Source organism: Lucilia cuprina, chromosome 4 (genome assembly GCF_022045245.1).
Source record: "Lucilia cuprina isolate Lc7/37 chromosome 4, ASM2204524v1, whole genome shotgun sequence".
In the NCBI taxonomy this organism is placed as follows: domain Eukaryota; kingdom Metazoa; phylum Arthropoda; class Insecta; order Diptera; family Calliphoridae; genus Lucilia; species Lucilia cuprina.
This window is the reverse complement of record NC_060952.1, coordinates 35676168-35692794: the sequence shown is the minus strand read 5'-3', so window position 1 is coordinate 35692794 and position 16627 is coordinate 35676168. Positions and strand designations below refer to the sequence as shown.

At 28.8% G+C, this 16627-nt stretch overlaps 1 protein-coding gene across 2 annotated transcripts in view; it reads left to right on the top strand.

Annotated features, from left to right (window-relative positions):
- The window catches only part of LOC111681530 (dopamine receptor 1), a 129232-nt gene that overhangs the window by 6711 nt on the left and 105894 nt on the right, over positions 1–16627 (top strand). For both annotated transcript variants that reach the window (XM_046948646.1, XM_046948645.1), the window contains exon 2: positions 2520–4160. In XM_046948646.1, the coding sequence (XP_046804602.1) occupies positions 3531–4160 (630 nt within the window). In that variant the 5' untranslated portion in view covers positions 2520–3530. The remainder of the gene's footprint in view (positions 1–2519; positions 4161–16627) is intronic.

The window sequence follows — 16627 nt, the reverse complement described above, 5'->3', positions numbered from 1 at the left end:
ATTTTATGAGTCGATTAAGACATGTCCGTCCGTCCGTCCGTCCGGCTGGCTGGCTGGCTGGCTGTCCATGTAAACCTTGTGCGCAAGGTACACGCCGCAATTTTCAAGATAATTTTATGAAATTTGGACCAAGCATATTTTTTAGTACGGGGACGAAGCCTATTAAAAATTGTTGAAATCGGTCCATTATTTCACCTAGCCCCCATACAACCGTACCTCACGATTTGAACTTTTTATGCCATAATTACGTCAAATATTCTATTATCTCTCTAAAAATTGATACAAATAAGTTTTATATATGTATAAATGATACTGCAGATTTTCGTAAGGAAAATTTGACCCTACTTGACCCTAGCCCCCATACAAACCCCCTTCAAAAAATGTCTTAAACGTCTAAAATTGACTTGTAAACATTTGTATCGCAATGAAACTCAACAAAACTAACTGTTATTTAAATATATATCCTTTTCCCAAATTTCCCTAGGATCGGCCCATATTTGACCTATATAAAGCCTCATTTAGAAATTTTGATTTTTTTATCAATAAATTGCTTAAATATTTTGGAATAATATTCAACATAAAAGTTTTTTATAAAAAGTAAAAATTTTAAAAATATTCTCATGGTGTAGGGTATAATATGGTTGGCCATGCCCGACTTTACTTTCCTACTTGTTTATATATACATTTGTGTCCAGAAAAACTATGTATTTTTAATGTGATTTTTCGGATAGCTTTAGTTTTTGAGATTTTGCGATTTTTGTACAGACATTGTTCGCCACTTTTTTGAAGTTTTTACTTAGATTGGCAAAACAGGAACGAAATTTTAAAGTTTTTTTAAATAATATGAACACCAACACAAAATTATCTTTCTAAAGAGAATAATCATGATGACAGTTATTGCAGTGTAACTAGATTACCTTGCAAGGAAATTTAAAATTCAAAAAAAATTTAAATATTTTTTTTTTTTTTCAAAAATCTCAAAGAAAATTTCTCTTTATTTAATTGATTCTTTTTTATAATTGAAAATATTTTTTAAATCAATAATAAGTTTTTTTTTAATATTTGTCATATAATTTCCCCTATTTTTTGACAATGGATGTTTTAGATTTTTTTTGCTCAAAAGATTGATTTTTAATATTTCATATTAGATATGAAATTTTCGTAAATATTACAAAAAAAATAGTGAACGATTTTGTTTTGTAAAGTTAAGTATATATTGTTTCTAGAATTCTAGTACTCGATTTCTTAGTGTTATATACGTACAGTCTTAATTTCAGTATAATCTGTTTAAGAAATACCAGTTGGTGAATGAAAAAGTAACAAAAAATGATTTTCTTTTTATCAGTATTTTACGTGTTTAATTCTATGCTTAGATTTTTTGCGATTAACTTTACATATTTGATTTTTTCAAAAATTTTATGTTTCAAGATGTCATTTTCATTATATTTATTAATTTTATTCACAATATTATTAATTTTGAATAATTTTTTTAATGAAATACATATAAATACAAAAAATTATGATTTTTTTTTTTTTTAAAAATACCAATCGGCTTAGAATCATTTTCTGAGTCGATTAAGCTACAATCGGCTTGTCCGTCCGTCCGTCCGTCCGTCTGGCTGTCCATGTAAACCTTGTGCGCAAGGTACAGGTCGCAATTTTCAAGATAATTGGATGAAATTGGGCACACACGCTCAAGGACGAAGCCTATTGAAAATGGTTAAAATCGGTCCATTATTTCGACAAGCCCCAATACAACCGTACCCCCAAATAGAGCCTTTTGGCTTATAATTAATTTAAATGATCTATTATGTTAACAAAAGTCGACAAAACTTAGTTTTATAGAACTTTAAATGACACTACCGATTTTTGTAATGATCGGGCTTCATTTGACCCTATCCCCCATACAAACTCCCCTTCAGAAAATGACTTAAAGGTCAAAAGTCACTTACAAACACTAATAACACTTTTAAATTCTACATAAATAATATTGAAGAAGACTTAACTCCCCCTACCAACATTTTTAAGGATAGGGCCACATTTTGCCCTACTCCACTTTGGGCCCTCTTAAAAAATCTCTTTTTTGCCAAAAAAAAGAGTAAAAATATTCCGAAATAAAGTTAAAAAACAAACCAAATGCTTTATTTTTTTTTAATAATCCCCATTTTTAACATACAAACTGACTGGTGTAGGGTATCATATGGTCGGCTACGCCCGACTATACATTCATACTTGTTAAAGTTTTTGAAATACGGTTTAATAACGATATTTGAACTCAGCGAAATGAAAAGTTTGATTTTGTTGACTTGTGTAATTAGTAAGATTTTCTAAATAGTAAAATCTAACACTACGCCCTTTTATTAACAAAAAATTGCTATGTTATTAAAAATTTAATTAACAAACTACACTGACCCTAAATACAAAAATTTTTAGTTTAAATGTTTTTATTTTTAGCCATAGTCCTTTGCAAAAAAAGTAACACTGTAATAAAAAATATTTTTCCATATTTCTCATTGCAGCCCTAAAATAACATAAAAACGCATATACACAAAAACAACAACAAGAACTTGTCGGTCAACAGGAAGTTAAACATGAAGAAGAATTTGAAACAAAAATGGAGAAAAAACTAAATAAAATAAACTATATACATAAATATGCAATATTGCATGACAGAAATAACAGCAAATAACTAACAATACAACAAACAAAAATATATAACAAATAAAAAAAAAAACAGTGAATAAAGAAAAAAAACAAACAAAAATATATATCATAAAAATAAAGAGTGAACAAATAGCAGAAAAATTATGAATGAATGAGAAATAAAATGTTTGTGAAACCCGTTAAAATTTGCAATTTCCGTTTTTTGATAAAGATAAACTGAAAAAACGAACAAATATGCTATAAATTTGTTACTTTTTTGTGTTATTTGAAAAAATAAAAAAAACTATTTCAAATGACTTATTTCCGTTTAATTAGAAATGAAAAGCTAAAACTGCTACAAAAAAATCAGAAATAAACAAAAATTTATTAAATTATGTGTTAAAATGGAGCAAACATTGAAAATGAGTTAAATTTAAAAACAAAAAAACTTTATAAATAATAAAAAAATCTTTAATAATATTTTTTGTGATTTTACCAGAAATAAGTGGCAATAAATTAAAAGTACTGTTGTTAGTTAAATATCTTTCATTTCTTATTTCTTACCTTCCTTGTTTTATAGTCCTTTTCATTAAGTCTAACAATTTTCTTTTCTTTCAACAAAAGTGCAAGCAATTATTTTGCAATTAAAATTCCTGCAGCTTTTAAGCCCTCCAAACATTTGTTTTCAACTTTTCTACTCTAACGACTTGAATGTTAAAAGTGCTGCACACTTGGGCAAATAAATTAAACCCAGTGCTATAAATAAATTCAATTCCTTAGTGTTATAAAACAAAACAAGGAAAGTTAAACGAAAAAAAAAAAATAAAATAAAAACAAAGAAAGTGTAAAAATAGTTCAAACAAATTAAAAGAAAAGTAAAACAAAAAATGACCACCTCTAACTTGTACACAACCAGCAGCAGCAGTAGTAGGAGCAGCTCAACATTGGCCGCTTTAACCACCATGGCTGCCACAACTTTAAAAGTTGTGGCTGCTTTAAATAACTCGGTAACAACGGTTGCTGCATTAGCGGTGGCAGGAACAACAGGTGCTCTGGCCACCTATATGGCCGAGAGCCAACATTCCTCCCTAACATCATCAGCATATGCACATCCGTATCATAGTAGTTATACGGCCGGAAACAACACCGCCATAGCCAATGGCAACACCAATATTAACAAAATATTATATCATAATACCAACAACAGCAGCAACAACAACAGCATCACTGATAATAGCAGCACCCTCAATGTCAGCAATTATAATTCTTCCATATCCCTCTTAGCGCCGGCACTAAATATGACCCACAGCCATTTTATAGGAAGCCTACACAATGTCAACAGCACTCTCATTGGAGGCAGTGGCAGCGGTTTCATTAATAACAATAATTCACTGGTTGATGGTTTAATGGTCGATCATTTGCCTCTTCAATTAATTACGTCAACAGCCAGTTCAAAGGGAAACCTTGATATAGAAATTGATATACAATTATTAACCAGCGATTATGAAGGAAGTACGGTAAGTTGGTATTTTATTTACTTTACTAATTACATACATATATAACATTATGATGTTCGTTAACTAAATTTATAACTAAATCATAAGAAAGAAAAAAAAAACAATTTAAATTTAAAACTTATTCTCTGTTTGTTTGTGTAACACATGATCAGAAAATCTTTATTTATCTTTTCACAGTTTACCATAGTTTTGTGGTGGCATAAAGGAAAAACAAGGGGGAAAATAAATTTATGCATTTTTGTGTTTTTCTTTTCTTTTACTTGCTGCTCTGCTATTTATTTATTCAATTTAATAAAGAAAAAGTAAATGTCAGTTTACAGCAAAAAGTACAAAGTTTTTATTGGTCTTTTTTTTTTGATTTTTATTAAATTGTAGTTTTGCTCCCTTTGGGGTCAAATATTATTGAATTTGATGTTAAGTTATTGAATTAATTAAAGAACTAAGGCCATAGATGACTATGCCAGCAGATACTGAGTACTATCATAAAAACTCTTACAACACGAGTTACTGCTACATACCGTATGCATTACTTTTAAGTAGTTATATAATAACTTATGGTTTTAACTTTACTTGAGAGGTATGTTAAAATTTGGCTGGCTACGTAATCAATGGAGCTAGTAGCTAGTATGGTAATGGACTATACAATACAAGATCCTGGATTCAAAATTAAAAATGTAATAAAAGGTGTGTTAGCAGTGCCTCTAGTCTGCCGGGACTAGAAATTGGTTCTGTCACTTCATGGAATGATTTGAAATGGGGTCTAACCACAAAAGCACATAATTTGTTTTTGTGGTTATGCCCTGGCTAATGAATGGGTTGGAGTTCCTTCGGAATCTACGTAGTGGTTGAGTCATAAAATTCAATTTGTAATTTGGTGTTGAATGACGTATTAGAGTGTGAATAACGAATAAATTTGGTGCTGTTACCGATGACAAAAGTTACCTCACACAGGAGTTTTTGTGGGTCTAAGCGTTGGAAATGTTTGCGTGTCAATTGTATATGTCACCAACTGTATACCTGAAATGAATGCGTCATATGTTTAACCCTATACAATAATATTGGTCCTATACCTACCTTAAAGTATACCAATCAGCTTAGAATCATTTTCTGAGTCGATTTAACTATGACCGTCCGTCTGTCCATCCGTCCATGTAAAACTTGTAATCAAACTACAGGCCAATTTTGAAGATAATTAAATTTGGTACATGGTCTTCTATTGTCCCAGGGACGAACTCTATTGAAAATGGTTAAGATCGGTCTATTATTTCACCTGGCTCCATACAACTGTACCCCCGAATAGGGCTTGTAAACATTGTAATCAAACTACAGGTCGCAATTTTGGAGATAATTCAATGAAATTAGCGCATGATCTCTTATGGTACTGTAGACGAAGCCTATAAGTTAATATCGGTCCATTATTCCACCTAGACCCCATAGAACGGAACCCGCCAAATAGGGCTTTTACGTTCATAATTATGTTTAATATACTCGTATCTCGACAAAAAGCTGCAAAACCAAGTTCTATACTAGTCTTTATGACCCTGATGAACTTTATAATTATAGGGCCTCAGAGCCTAGCCCCTCTAAAAAGCCCCCATAAACATTTTACTTAAATATCCACAGTTTTATTAAACAGTAAATGGCTTTCGTATCTCTAATGCAAGGTACAATTGGACTTAAATGCTTTATTATGAAAACTAAATCACATTTTTTTCTTATATAGGTGTAGGTTATTATATGGTTGGCCTAGGCCGACTACTTGTTTTCTCTCATGAATGTGTCGGATAAATAAGAAATGTGCTGAGTTGAATGAGTTGGATAAAAGGTTTAACATGTCACTTCACTCCTCCGCTAGTCCTTGGAATGATTTTATATGGGATCTAACCAAAGGGCCACATAATTGGTAATACGGGTGACAAGTTGCCCGCAAGACTGTGTCCAGTTCGGGATATACGTAGTGGCTATAATTGCGGTTAAAAGACTGATAAATTGTAAAATTCGGTATATGTTTGGTGCTGTTACCCAATGACACAGAGGAGTGACTGTGATACTGAGCGTTGGAAATGAGTTGCTCCCATCTTTGGGTAGTTGAATATTGTCATTCTCTTCGTTTTGTGAAGTTTAATGCACAATTTTAAGTTTTATATATCAACTAACCTAATGAATGTCTCCTTACTATACTCTTATATCCATAGTACTGCATCACATTGTCCAACATGCTCGATTCTTATTGGATTATTTTATTAAAAAAAATCTATATAAATACTAACTAATTTATCTATTTAACCTACACAAATAAAAATATCTTTACTTATATCAAATAAAAAAAAGCAAAATCGTTTACAATTTCATTAGCAACAGTAAAATTTTGTAAAACATAATCTGAGATAGCAATTTTTTCATACATATATCCTAGCAATCTCTTTTAAACTACAAAAGTAAATGAAACACTAAAATTAAGCTACTAATAGTACAAATACATAGTAAAAAATATCTGATAAAGAAAGCTATAGTTTTAATAAAATTTATTTTATTAACACACAGACACACATGGGTTTTAAGACTTGTTTGTAAGTGTAAGTAAGGATATACAATAAAATAAAATTGTGTGTTGTTATTTGGTATGGACAAAGTTATATAAAAAATATATAAAATGTTTTTTTTTATTAAGCTATTAGGAAAAAGTAAGTCATGGTCGACCATATGATACCCTACATCAGTGAATTTGTTTTAACCTTATTTTAAGAAATTGTTGAAACGATTATTCAAACTATTAATCGTCGATCGTTTAATCGATCAATTTCTGACGATTAATCGCTCTAATAAATGAAAAATTGCCAAATTTCAAATAACGAATAAACCGAATAATTTATGTCAATTAACCGATTAAGAAAAACTTATTATTAAACAATAAAATCACGGTAAATCTTATACAAAATGCAATATGTTCATAATAAATTTACTTTCTGTATTAATTTCCTAATTACTTTTCTATAAAAAAGAATATTTATTGAATGACCTTTATAATTTTACTTCAGAAACATTGTAATAAGTTGTTCTGATTAATTTACTTCTAGAATGGGTTCTTGCAGAAACATTTCAAATTTCTGAAAACAAATCCTGAAAATAATGATATCGCCTTTACTTCTACATCCAGTTTTGAAGAACAGTGTTGTGTTTCTAAAGTATTTCTAATAAGTTGTTCTGCAATACATAGTTAAACACTTATTTATTGGAACGTATGAATTGTAAAACTCGTTGATAAATCTCAAAACACATAAATTTAATATCTTTATATAGAAGAGGATTTCACATGAAAATAAATAATTTCTAATATTTAAGAAAAAGAATTTTTGAGAAATAATAAAAATATAAGTTTCTTCGTTATGAGAAGAAAAATATTGTAGAAAATAAATAATATTATTAAAAAGACTTTCACTTGCGTTTTATTCGATTAACCGAATAATTTTGAATTATCCGATTATTAGCCGGCCAACTTAGAATCCCAGATAATTATTTGTCGAGTAAACCGAATAAGAAAAAAAACCGAATAATTGAATACTCTCTTAGTTAGTTAGTTGGTTAGTTAGTTAGTTAGTAAGTTAGTTAGTTAGTTAGAAAGATAGTTAGTTAGTTAGTTAGTTAGTTAGTTCGTTAGTTAGTTATTTAGTTATTTAGTTATTTATTTAGTTAGTTAGTTAGTTAGTTAGTTAGTTAGTTAGTTAGTTAGTTAGTTAGTTAGTTAGTTAGTTAGTTAGTTAGTCAGTCAGCCAGTCAGTTAGTTAGTCAGTTAGTTAGTTATTTAGTTATTTAGTTAGTTAGTTAGTTAGTTAGTTAGTTAGTTAGTTAGTTAGTTAGTTAGTTAGTTAGTTAGTTAGTTAGTTAGTTAGTAAGTTAGTTAGTTAGTAATTTAGTACGTTAGTTAGTTAATTAGTTAGTTAGTTAGTTAGTTAGTTAGTTAGTTAGTTAGTTAGTTAGTTAGTTAGTTAGTTAGTTAGTTAGTTAGTTAGTTAGTTAGTTAGTTAGTTAGTTACTTAGTTAGTTACTTAGTTACTTAGTTAGTTACTTAGTTAGTTAGTTAGTTAGTTAGTTAGTTAGTTAGTTAGTTAGTTAGTTAGTTAGTTAGTTAGTTAGTTAGTAGGTTAGTTCGTTAGTTAGTTTGTTTGTTTGTTATTTTCTGATTCGATTTATATATGTCCGTCCGTCGTTGTAATTAAACTGCAGGTCGCAATTTTGAAGATAATTTAATGATTTGTCGATGAAGCCTATTGAAAATGGTTAACTTAAATGCTTTATTGTGACAACTAAATCACATTTTATTTTTGTAAAAGGTAGGTAGGGTATTACATGGTCGGCATCGCCTGACTATAATTCTTATTTGTTATTTTTAAAAAATTCGCAATCCAGAATTATTTAATGTTATGACCTTATAAATTGTCAATTAAATAGTTATTATACATTTATACGAATTCACTTACACTTTAATTTATATGAAAGCGATATTAAATTTTAATATCCAGTTTCTTTTCGTTTTTTTTCGTGTCCTATCTGTCATAAACTGTCAGTGTTATTAATAGAGAAACATAAAGCATAACAATAAAATGTTCTGTTAAATGCAATTAAAGTAATTGCCTGCTGTCGTTGTTGCATTTGTGGTTAATTTTTTTCGCATATCCCCGTTTAATATTTAAATATTCACACATATACGAAACGGTTTTAAAATTATTATATTTAGTCCTTTGATAAGCAATTAATAATGTTGTTAAAATTACAGCAGCAACAGCAACAATAATAATAAATGCGTTATAATAACTACAAAAATAACATAGAGTTTTTAATATATATGTACGTATACATACATATTCAATTTATTAGTTAAATGCTAAATGATTTTGTTACTGTCAATAAAGTGAATATATTTTTTTATATTTCCCCTGATTGTTTTTCTTTTTTGTTGCTTAAATTAAAATCAATTAAAAACCCACGTTTAAATAAAAATAATAAAAAAATATTATTATTCTATTATTATTTGCCCCAGAGACTAATGAATGCATATGATTATTTATATTTAAATATTGTTACATAAATGCTGGTGATATTTTTCAATCATAAATTGTGGTAAAATGCTTTTATAATTAAATTTTCAATTTTTATGCCATACATTTAATGTTTTAATGGCAAAAAAAAACAAAAACTACTGAATATGCAAAAATAGCAGTGGCAAACCATGACAATAGCTACTGCAGAAAAAATATTTACAATTACGAAAAAATTATATACATATATATGTTACATGTTTAGGGATTAAAAATCATATTGAACTTATGTGGCGCCACTCAGCAGCATTTAAATTAAATTATTTTGAATTTAATATGTTAGAAAATGTAATCAATCAAACTTGAATATTTAATATCCAATACTTATTTAGAGATATATGTATTTAAGAGTAAATGTTATATGGCAGCTATGGTTGTGATTTCTGCACATGTTTTGTAACCTTTCTTAAAGATTTATTCAAGTTAAAATAGCTCCACTTTAAATTATATATTTAAATCATTTTGACGATCCATAATATTCTAGAGTTGCTTGTTGAACGTCCAAGTTGCATAGTGACTGATTAACCAGAAGGTTTCCGATTGATGAAATTGCTATGGCTACTGCAAGAGCTTTTGATTCATTTGTACTGCGAAAACTTTCTGATATTCATATCTTGCAGAGCAATTGACTAAGCATCTATAAACACAACTATTCTATTCTATAGAACTATTCTAAGCTCTTGCTCTTGACTAAAATATACATTTATGAGATCATCTAAATAAGATTTTTGAGAGCTCTACACGAAATAAAGAAAACTTTTGTTACTTTTGATCCTGAAAAAGAAGAGAAATTTATCTGCAAGACTAAATGAAATAAAGAAGAATTCACACACACACACATATTCGGTTAAAATGCACAAAATCAAATTAGACTTTTATCTACAGCAAGTATATTTGGACATGGTCGACCATATGATATCCTACACCACAAGTTTATATTAAAAATTATTTATTTTTCATAAAGAAATTTTTAATTAGAATTTTATATATATTCTAAAAAAATTACACATTTATCTTTGGTAATAACCATTAAATTTATCTGTAAACTTAAAATAACGCTCTAAATCGACAAAAATGTAAAAAGACCGGTGTCACGTATTCCTGAAAGAGTTAAGGCAATTTATTGCTGAATAACTAATTTTCTAATGAAAATGCTTTATGCAGGAGTTAGGATCAAACAAGAATTATTTTATTGCAATATGAATGATTATAATTATATATTTAAAAGGGGGTTTAAATTTTGAAAAAATTGTTGTGACGATTTTTGTAGTATTTGATTTTGATGTGATAAAAAACACAGTTAGTTAGTTAGTTAGTTAGTTAGTTAGTTAGTTAGTTAGTTAGTTAATTTGAAAGGATGATGTACACATATACATCAAATCCAAAATAATACACCTAGGCCTCTATTGGGCCTGTTGTGTGCTCCTTAACCCGTGCCTCAGGTGGAAATCAAACCCACCACCTCCGGTCTACCAGACTAGAACACTAACCACAAACCTACCGGAGACCACATAAAAAGCCCAAATCGATAGATACGATTCTAAGGAGGCTTGCTAAAAAAATGGATCACTTTTATCATAAAGGTTTACATGGCAGCCAGCCTAACAGACGGACGGACATGTCTTTATCAACTCTGAAAGTATTTCAGAGTCGTTCGTTATACTTTAAGGTGGGTATAGGACAAATATGTTTGTGCAAACATCATAACAAACGCATTACAATATATTGGTGTAGGGTATAATCACCCTTATACATCTTTTAAGCATGGAATAAGTATTAATTTGTCTGATCAGTAACTGATGTTTTTCCAATTTTTGGTAGATAAATATTTACTTATTTTAACACAGCTATATATTTTAGGAACGACACATATTTGCCGTTTACGGTTTTCCAATAGCTGTATAATATTTCAAGCAGAAATAAATTTTCTACTTTATTTCTTACTTTAATACAACTCTTTGTTCCTTTTGGGTTTCTAGTTAATCTTTGTACAAGAAAGTAGAAAATATATAAGTATGAAGCAATTGTATGTTCTGCAATTGATATAAATTTCAATTGACATGTCTAAGCAACAATATTGAAAACAAAAAAACAACAACAAGCTATATACAAAAGTTTAAATGCAACTTTTCCAAGGCCTCAAGGAAATTAAAAAAGGAATATGAAAAAAAATCCAACTGAAATGATAAAAACTATTAAATAAAATAAAAACACGATACACATACATACACATTAGTATACAACGTATTAAACAAAGATGGAGTTTTCTAGTAAATAGTTCAAACCAAAGATTTAACTAAAATAGTATCTAACCCCGTTGGTTTGATGTTTGTTAAAACAAAAGCTGTAACAAGTTCAAATGAGGATAACTTATGAGGGGTTAAATGAACTAAGTAAATAAAGAGACAAAGTATTATTATATCGAAGTAAGAACAAACGTTTGAAATAAATTAAAACTAGAGATTAAATGTTTGTAAAAAAGTTGAAAAATTGAATGTTTATAGAGAAAGAGAAAATACTCAATGATAAATGTACTTGTATTAATTAGACAGATCTGACATTTAATGGATAATTAGAAAAATCTAGTATAAATTGTGATAGACTGAGCGGTAGACTATTGACCAATCTATGAATTTTTTACAATTATATAGATCTATTTATTGTGTTTCTATTAACTAGTTAGTTGACAAGACTTTGAACCAGTTTATTTACCAGTCTATTAAATAGCCTTATAATCAGTCTGTTAACTAGTCTATGGACCTATCTATAGACTATTCTATGTACTAGTCTATGTGTATTTATTTTTGACTAGTCTATGAACCAACCTATGAGTTGATCTATTTACTTTGAATCTGTTTATAGAGGAATCAATGGGTTATTTTATGGAATAATCTGTAGACAAGTCTTTATACCAGTCTATTTTCTATTGACTAGACCTTGAATTAACTATTCTAAGGGATTGTCTGCTGATTATTCTATGGGCTAATCGGTTGAAAAGTCTATGGACTGTGGTTCACTTTGTTTACTTACCCATGAACCAATCTAAAGACTTATCTGTGGAATATGGATTAGTCTATAGAACAATTTATGAACGCGTGCAACACGAAAGAAATAAAATTACTACCACTACAAAACAAAAATTACCCGTTTTATTTTTTTAATTTTATTAAAAATGTTTTGTGGGCCAACAATTTGGGGACTATGTGTAATTTTTGCAAAGAAGTAGTTATTTTATTAGTTAGTTATTAGTGCCATAACTTGCAAACCATTTGGAATTTTGAGTTACTCTCAGAGGTCAAGTTTAAGCTCTTATCGTAAAGAACAAACATTTTTATTAAAATCAGAAAAAAGTTTTAAAATTTTCAGTTTTTTATACTTTTAAGTGCCTCACTAAATTAGGCGTATACTTAATATTCTCAATATCAATAATTTTTTAACACGTATACGTATAGATGTCATCCAAAAAAATTTCTCTATGTATGTATATCCTTCCATTTGAAAAATTAAGATGATTTTTTTTAATTAATATGCTCACAATTTTTGTTCTTTATGACAAGAGTTGCAAGAGTAGCCTCAGACAGTAAATCAAATGTATGAAAGGTTTGCAAGGTAGGAGATAGGAGATTTCTTTCTGAGGTAAAAAATCTGGTGATGTACAGTGGTTAACTGAAGGTTGTGCGTTTGATTCCTGGAAAAAGCGGCTACATCAGGCTCTATTTAGAGTTCTAGCTGTATTTCTTCGGATTTGAAAAGTCTATTACCTTGCCTATGCATCAATCCATAAACCAATAAAAACTTTTTCTATGGGTTAATATACTGTCAAGTATGTAAACCAAAACTGATTATTCTATTAGTAGTAACTGGTATAAGTACAGTGTATGGAAAAGTTTGATAAATTTGAATAAATCTAAAGATCTCCTGACTGGTCCATCACTTTAAGATTCTCATTTTAAACCTTTTCATTGGTAAATTACTACTGGTATTTACCATTTTATCATTTTTACCATTTAAATAAAAAGTGATATAGATTTTTAAACTTACCCTTTGTACTGGTTTACTTTGATCCTTAATCAAATTAAAAAAGAGATGAATTAGCAGTTTTGCTTTTGTGATCCACAAAGATTGATGAGTTTTAAAAAATATTAAAATAATGTAATGCCATAATAATAACTAAAGCACTTAACGACGGTGGTAATAAAAATATTTTTGATTACATAATTCATATAAAAATAATCCTATAAAATAGTGGTCCTAGCCACAGTGAGAATTAAAATTTTAATGCATTTAAATCATAAAACTTTTTAATGATAAAAAACTGCACTCGAATTTCATAAGTATTTAATTCATGCAGCTGAAGCCTTTCTTTCACAAAGAAAATCCAGTTAACAGATAAAAACATTTTCTTAAAAAAAATTAAAAACTTTTTTCTTTTTGTGTTGAAAGTTTAAATACTTTTAACAAAAATTTTGTTAAATTTCCAAAAATAAATTGTTTACAAAGCCAAGCAGCAACAACGAAAAATTGGTATATTGTTTTAACAAAATCAATAAAAATTTTGTGCTTAACTGAATCTGGCTTTTATTTGTATTTTACCATGCTCAATCGTTTTTCTCTTTTCAATGTATTCAGTTCTATGTGATTTTTTTTCGAAATATACGCTTTACTGGGTTTTAGTTAAGTTTTCAATCATTCCAGTTGAATGCCATAGCACAGTACGATTTGCTACCGCCATATTGTAGTATAGTATTGCCGCCTGCCAATGTTGCTACTTAATATTACTTTCTCCCTAATACACATACATACAAATATTCAGAGCAAACAAATCTACTTTTAGAACAAACTAAAATAAAGGAGCAGGAATAGACTACAGGGTTGAATGTATGGGTGAGTGAATATACATATATAGGTCTGTGTACAGGGATGGAGTAATGAGCATATTGTTGCACTGTCGCGAGTACTCATGTGAAGCATTGCAATGCATCCACCAATAACTAACTAGCTAACTAACTAACTAACTAACTAACAAACTAACAAACTAACAAACTAACAAACTAACAAACTAACTAATTAACTAACTAACTAACTAACTAACTAACTAACTAACTAACTAACTAACAAACTAACTAACAAACTAACTAACAAACTAACTAACAAACTAACTAACAAACTAACTAACAAACTAACTAACAAACTAACTAACAAACTAACTAACAAACTAACTAACTAACTAACTTACTAACTGACTAACTAATTAACTAACTATCATGAGACAGAACTAAATCTAAGATCGTATTGGATTGTAAGCTTTAACTGAATACTCCCCAAACGCAAAAGCATTCGACGCATCAAAAGCTGAACTAAAAATATGGATGAGAGAATCACAAAAGACCTCTTGGAATAATGAAACAGTGTGTAGAACCACGTGACCCTTATGAGAGCAAGACGAAAAATCTCCTTTAAATGAGCAATTCTGAATTTAGTATGTTGGCACGTATACTAAGTGACACACACGATTACGAGCACATTTGTGACGTGCGGATTCAGACATATGTAGAGCATGTGGACAGGACTTTCTTTGCCACTGCCAAGCATTCGTCGAAGTAAGATCCAAGCGATGTTATTCCGGAAATAAATAAATAACTGACTAACTAAATAAGGAACTAACTAATAGTTTCATATAAATTGATTGGCCACATTACCATACCTGATGTTACTGTTTGCCTGACTCTCTCTCCTCTCTCTTGTATTCACAAATATATACAAATATTTAGTATGTTTGTGTTTTGCTATCTTAAGCATTAAAACAAAATTTGTATGCACATTTTTGTATGTACACATACGGACAGAAAAATAGGTGTGATACTTAATTTGTATATTGAAATTAAATAATTTAAATTATTCTTAAACAAAAGAGAAAAATTTTCGCTCATTTCTGCTATATATATTCTTTTAACTATTCGATATTAGTATAGAATCTGTGACGTGTACCTTTATTTTCTAAACTGATAGTTTTCAAAAAAAAAAAAAAAAAAAAAAAAATATTTTAACTAAATATCTATTGTTTAGACAATAACTAGATGTTGAGTTGAACAGACTGACATATCTTCGTTAACTCAGAGAGTGATTATGTTATAATATTATCATTATTCTTGGCTCACTTGTGTATGTAAATAAGTATTACTGTGTCGATGTATAAGTCAGAGTTTTGTATAAATACAAATAAACATATGTATATGTAGCTATTCAAATACATACACACATAGTTATATGCATACGTATATGAATGTGTGTTACAATTTATTTTTATGTTACTTGAGCCTTTGAGCATCCTTTAACAAGCTTTTCATGTACACATTAACTCGTGTGCATGCTTCTGTATGAATACATGTTAATGTGTTCATGTGTATGTGTTGGTCTGTCTGTCTGTTTTTCTATTCATTCAACCATATGTTTTGTTTACTAGAAAAATAAACGAAAATAAAAAAGAAATTGAATATATAGATATATACGTATGTAGGTAGTTAACATAATATTCCTTATTTTTATTTTTAAGCAGTTACCACTCTACTAAAACTTCTTTTTTATTTTCTATCTCTATTTATATTTTTCTATTTGTGTACTTTATTCGCTTCGTTTTTTCCTGTTTCCTTTATTTTTATGTCTGATATTCAACACACACTATTTATTCTTATGAACTCCTAGTGGTACATTGAAGTTGTTGTAATGGTAAATAATATCCTTAAACACATACACAAACAAACTTACTTTATTGTATAAATATTTGTAATGCAAAGAAACATAAGTATTTGACACACAAAATTATAGCTGAAATTTAATTTAATCCAAATTATACACATATGAGTCTATAAATACATACATATATACATATGTATATGTTTGTAAAAACCTATGTATATCCATATATGGATATAGTGAAGTGTTTTTCTATTGTGTCTAATTTAAAAAGGCCTATACATAAGTCTGATCATATTTCCACATAGTAAGACATTACTATTGTGCCTTAACTGGCTATGATCACTCGAGTATTTCATTCAGTTTATTAATTATTTACCGTTAGTTTTGTGACCAACCAAAAATGCAGGACTTCAAAGTATTAAAAATTTTAATAGATTTTTAAGGATAAGAATTTAACATTGTTTGATTAGTAAAAGTATTTCAAAATATTTTTTGAAAAATGTACTATTTCAAAACTTTAAAGTCCTTTTAAAAGGACACAGGATTATGAAATGAAAAACGCAGATTTTTCCCTTAAATTTATAGTTACAGACGTAGGACACATTTATGGCACCAGACGTATATCCTCCGGTTCTTGTCTAACGAAGTTTTTCTCTTTTTTTGCATGACTTCTAT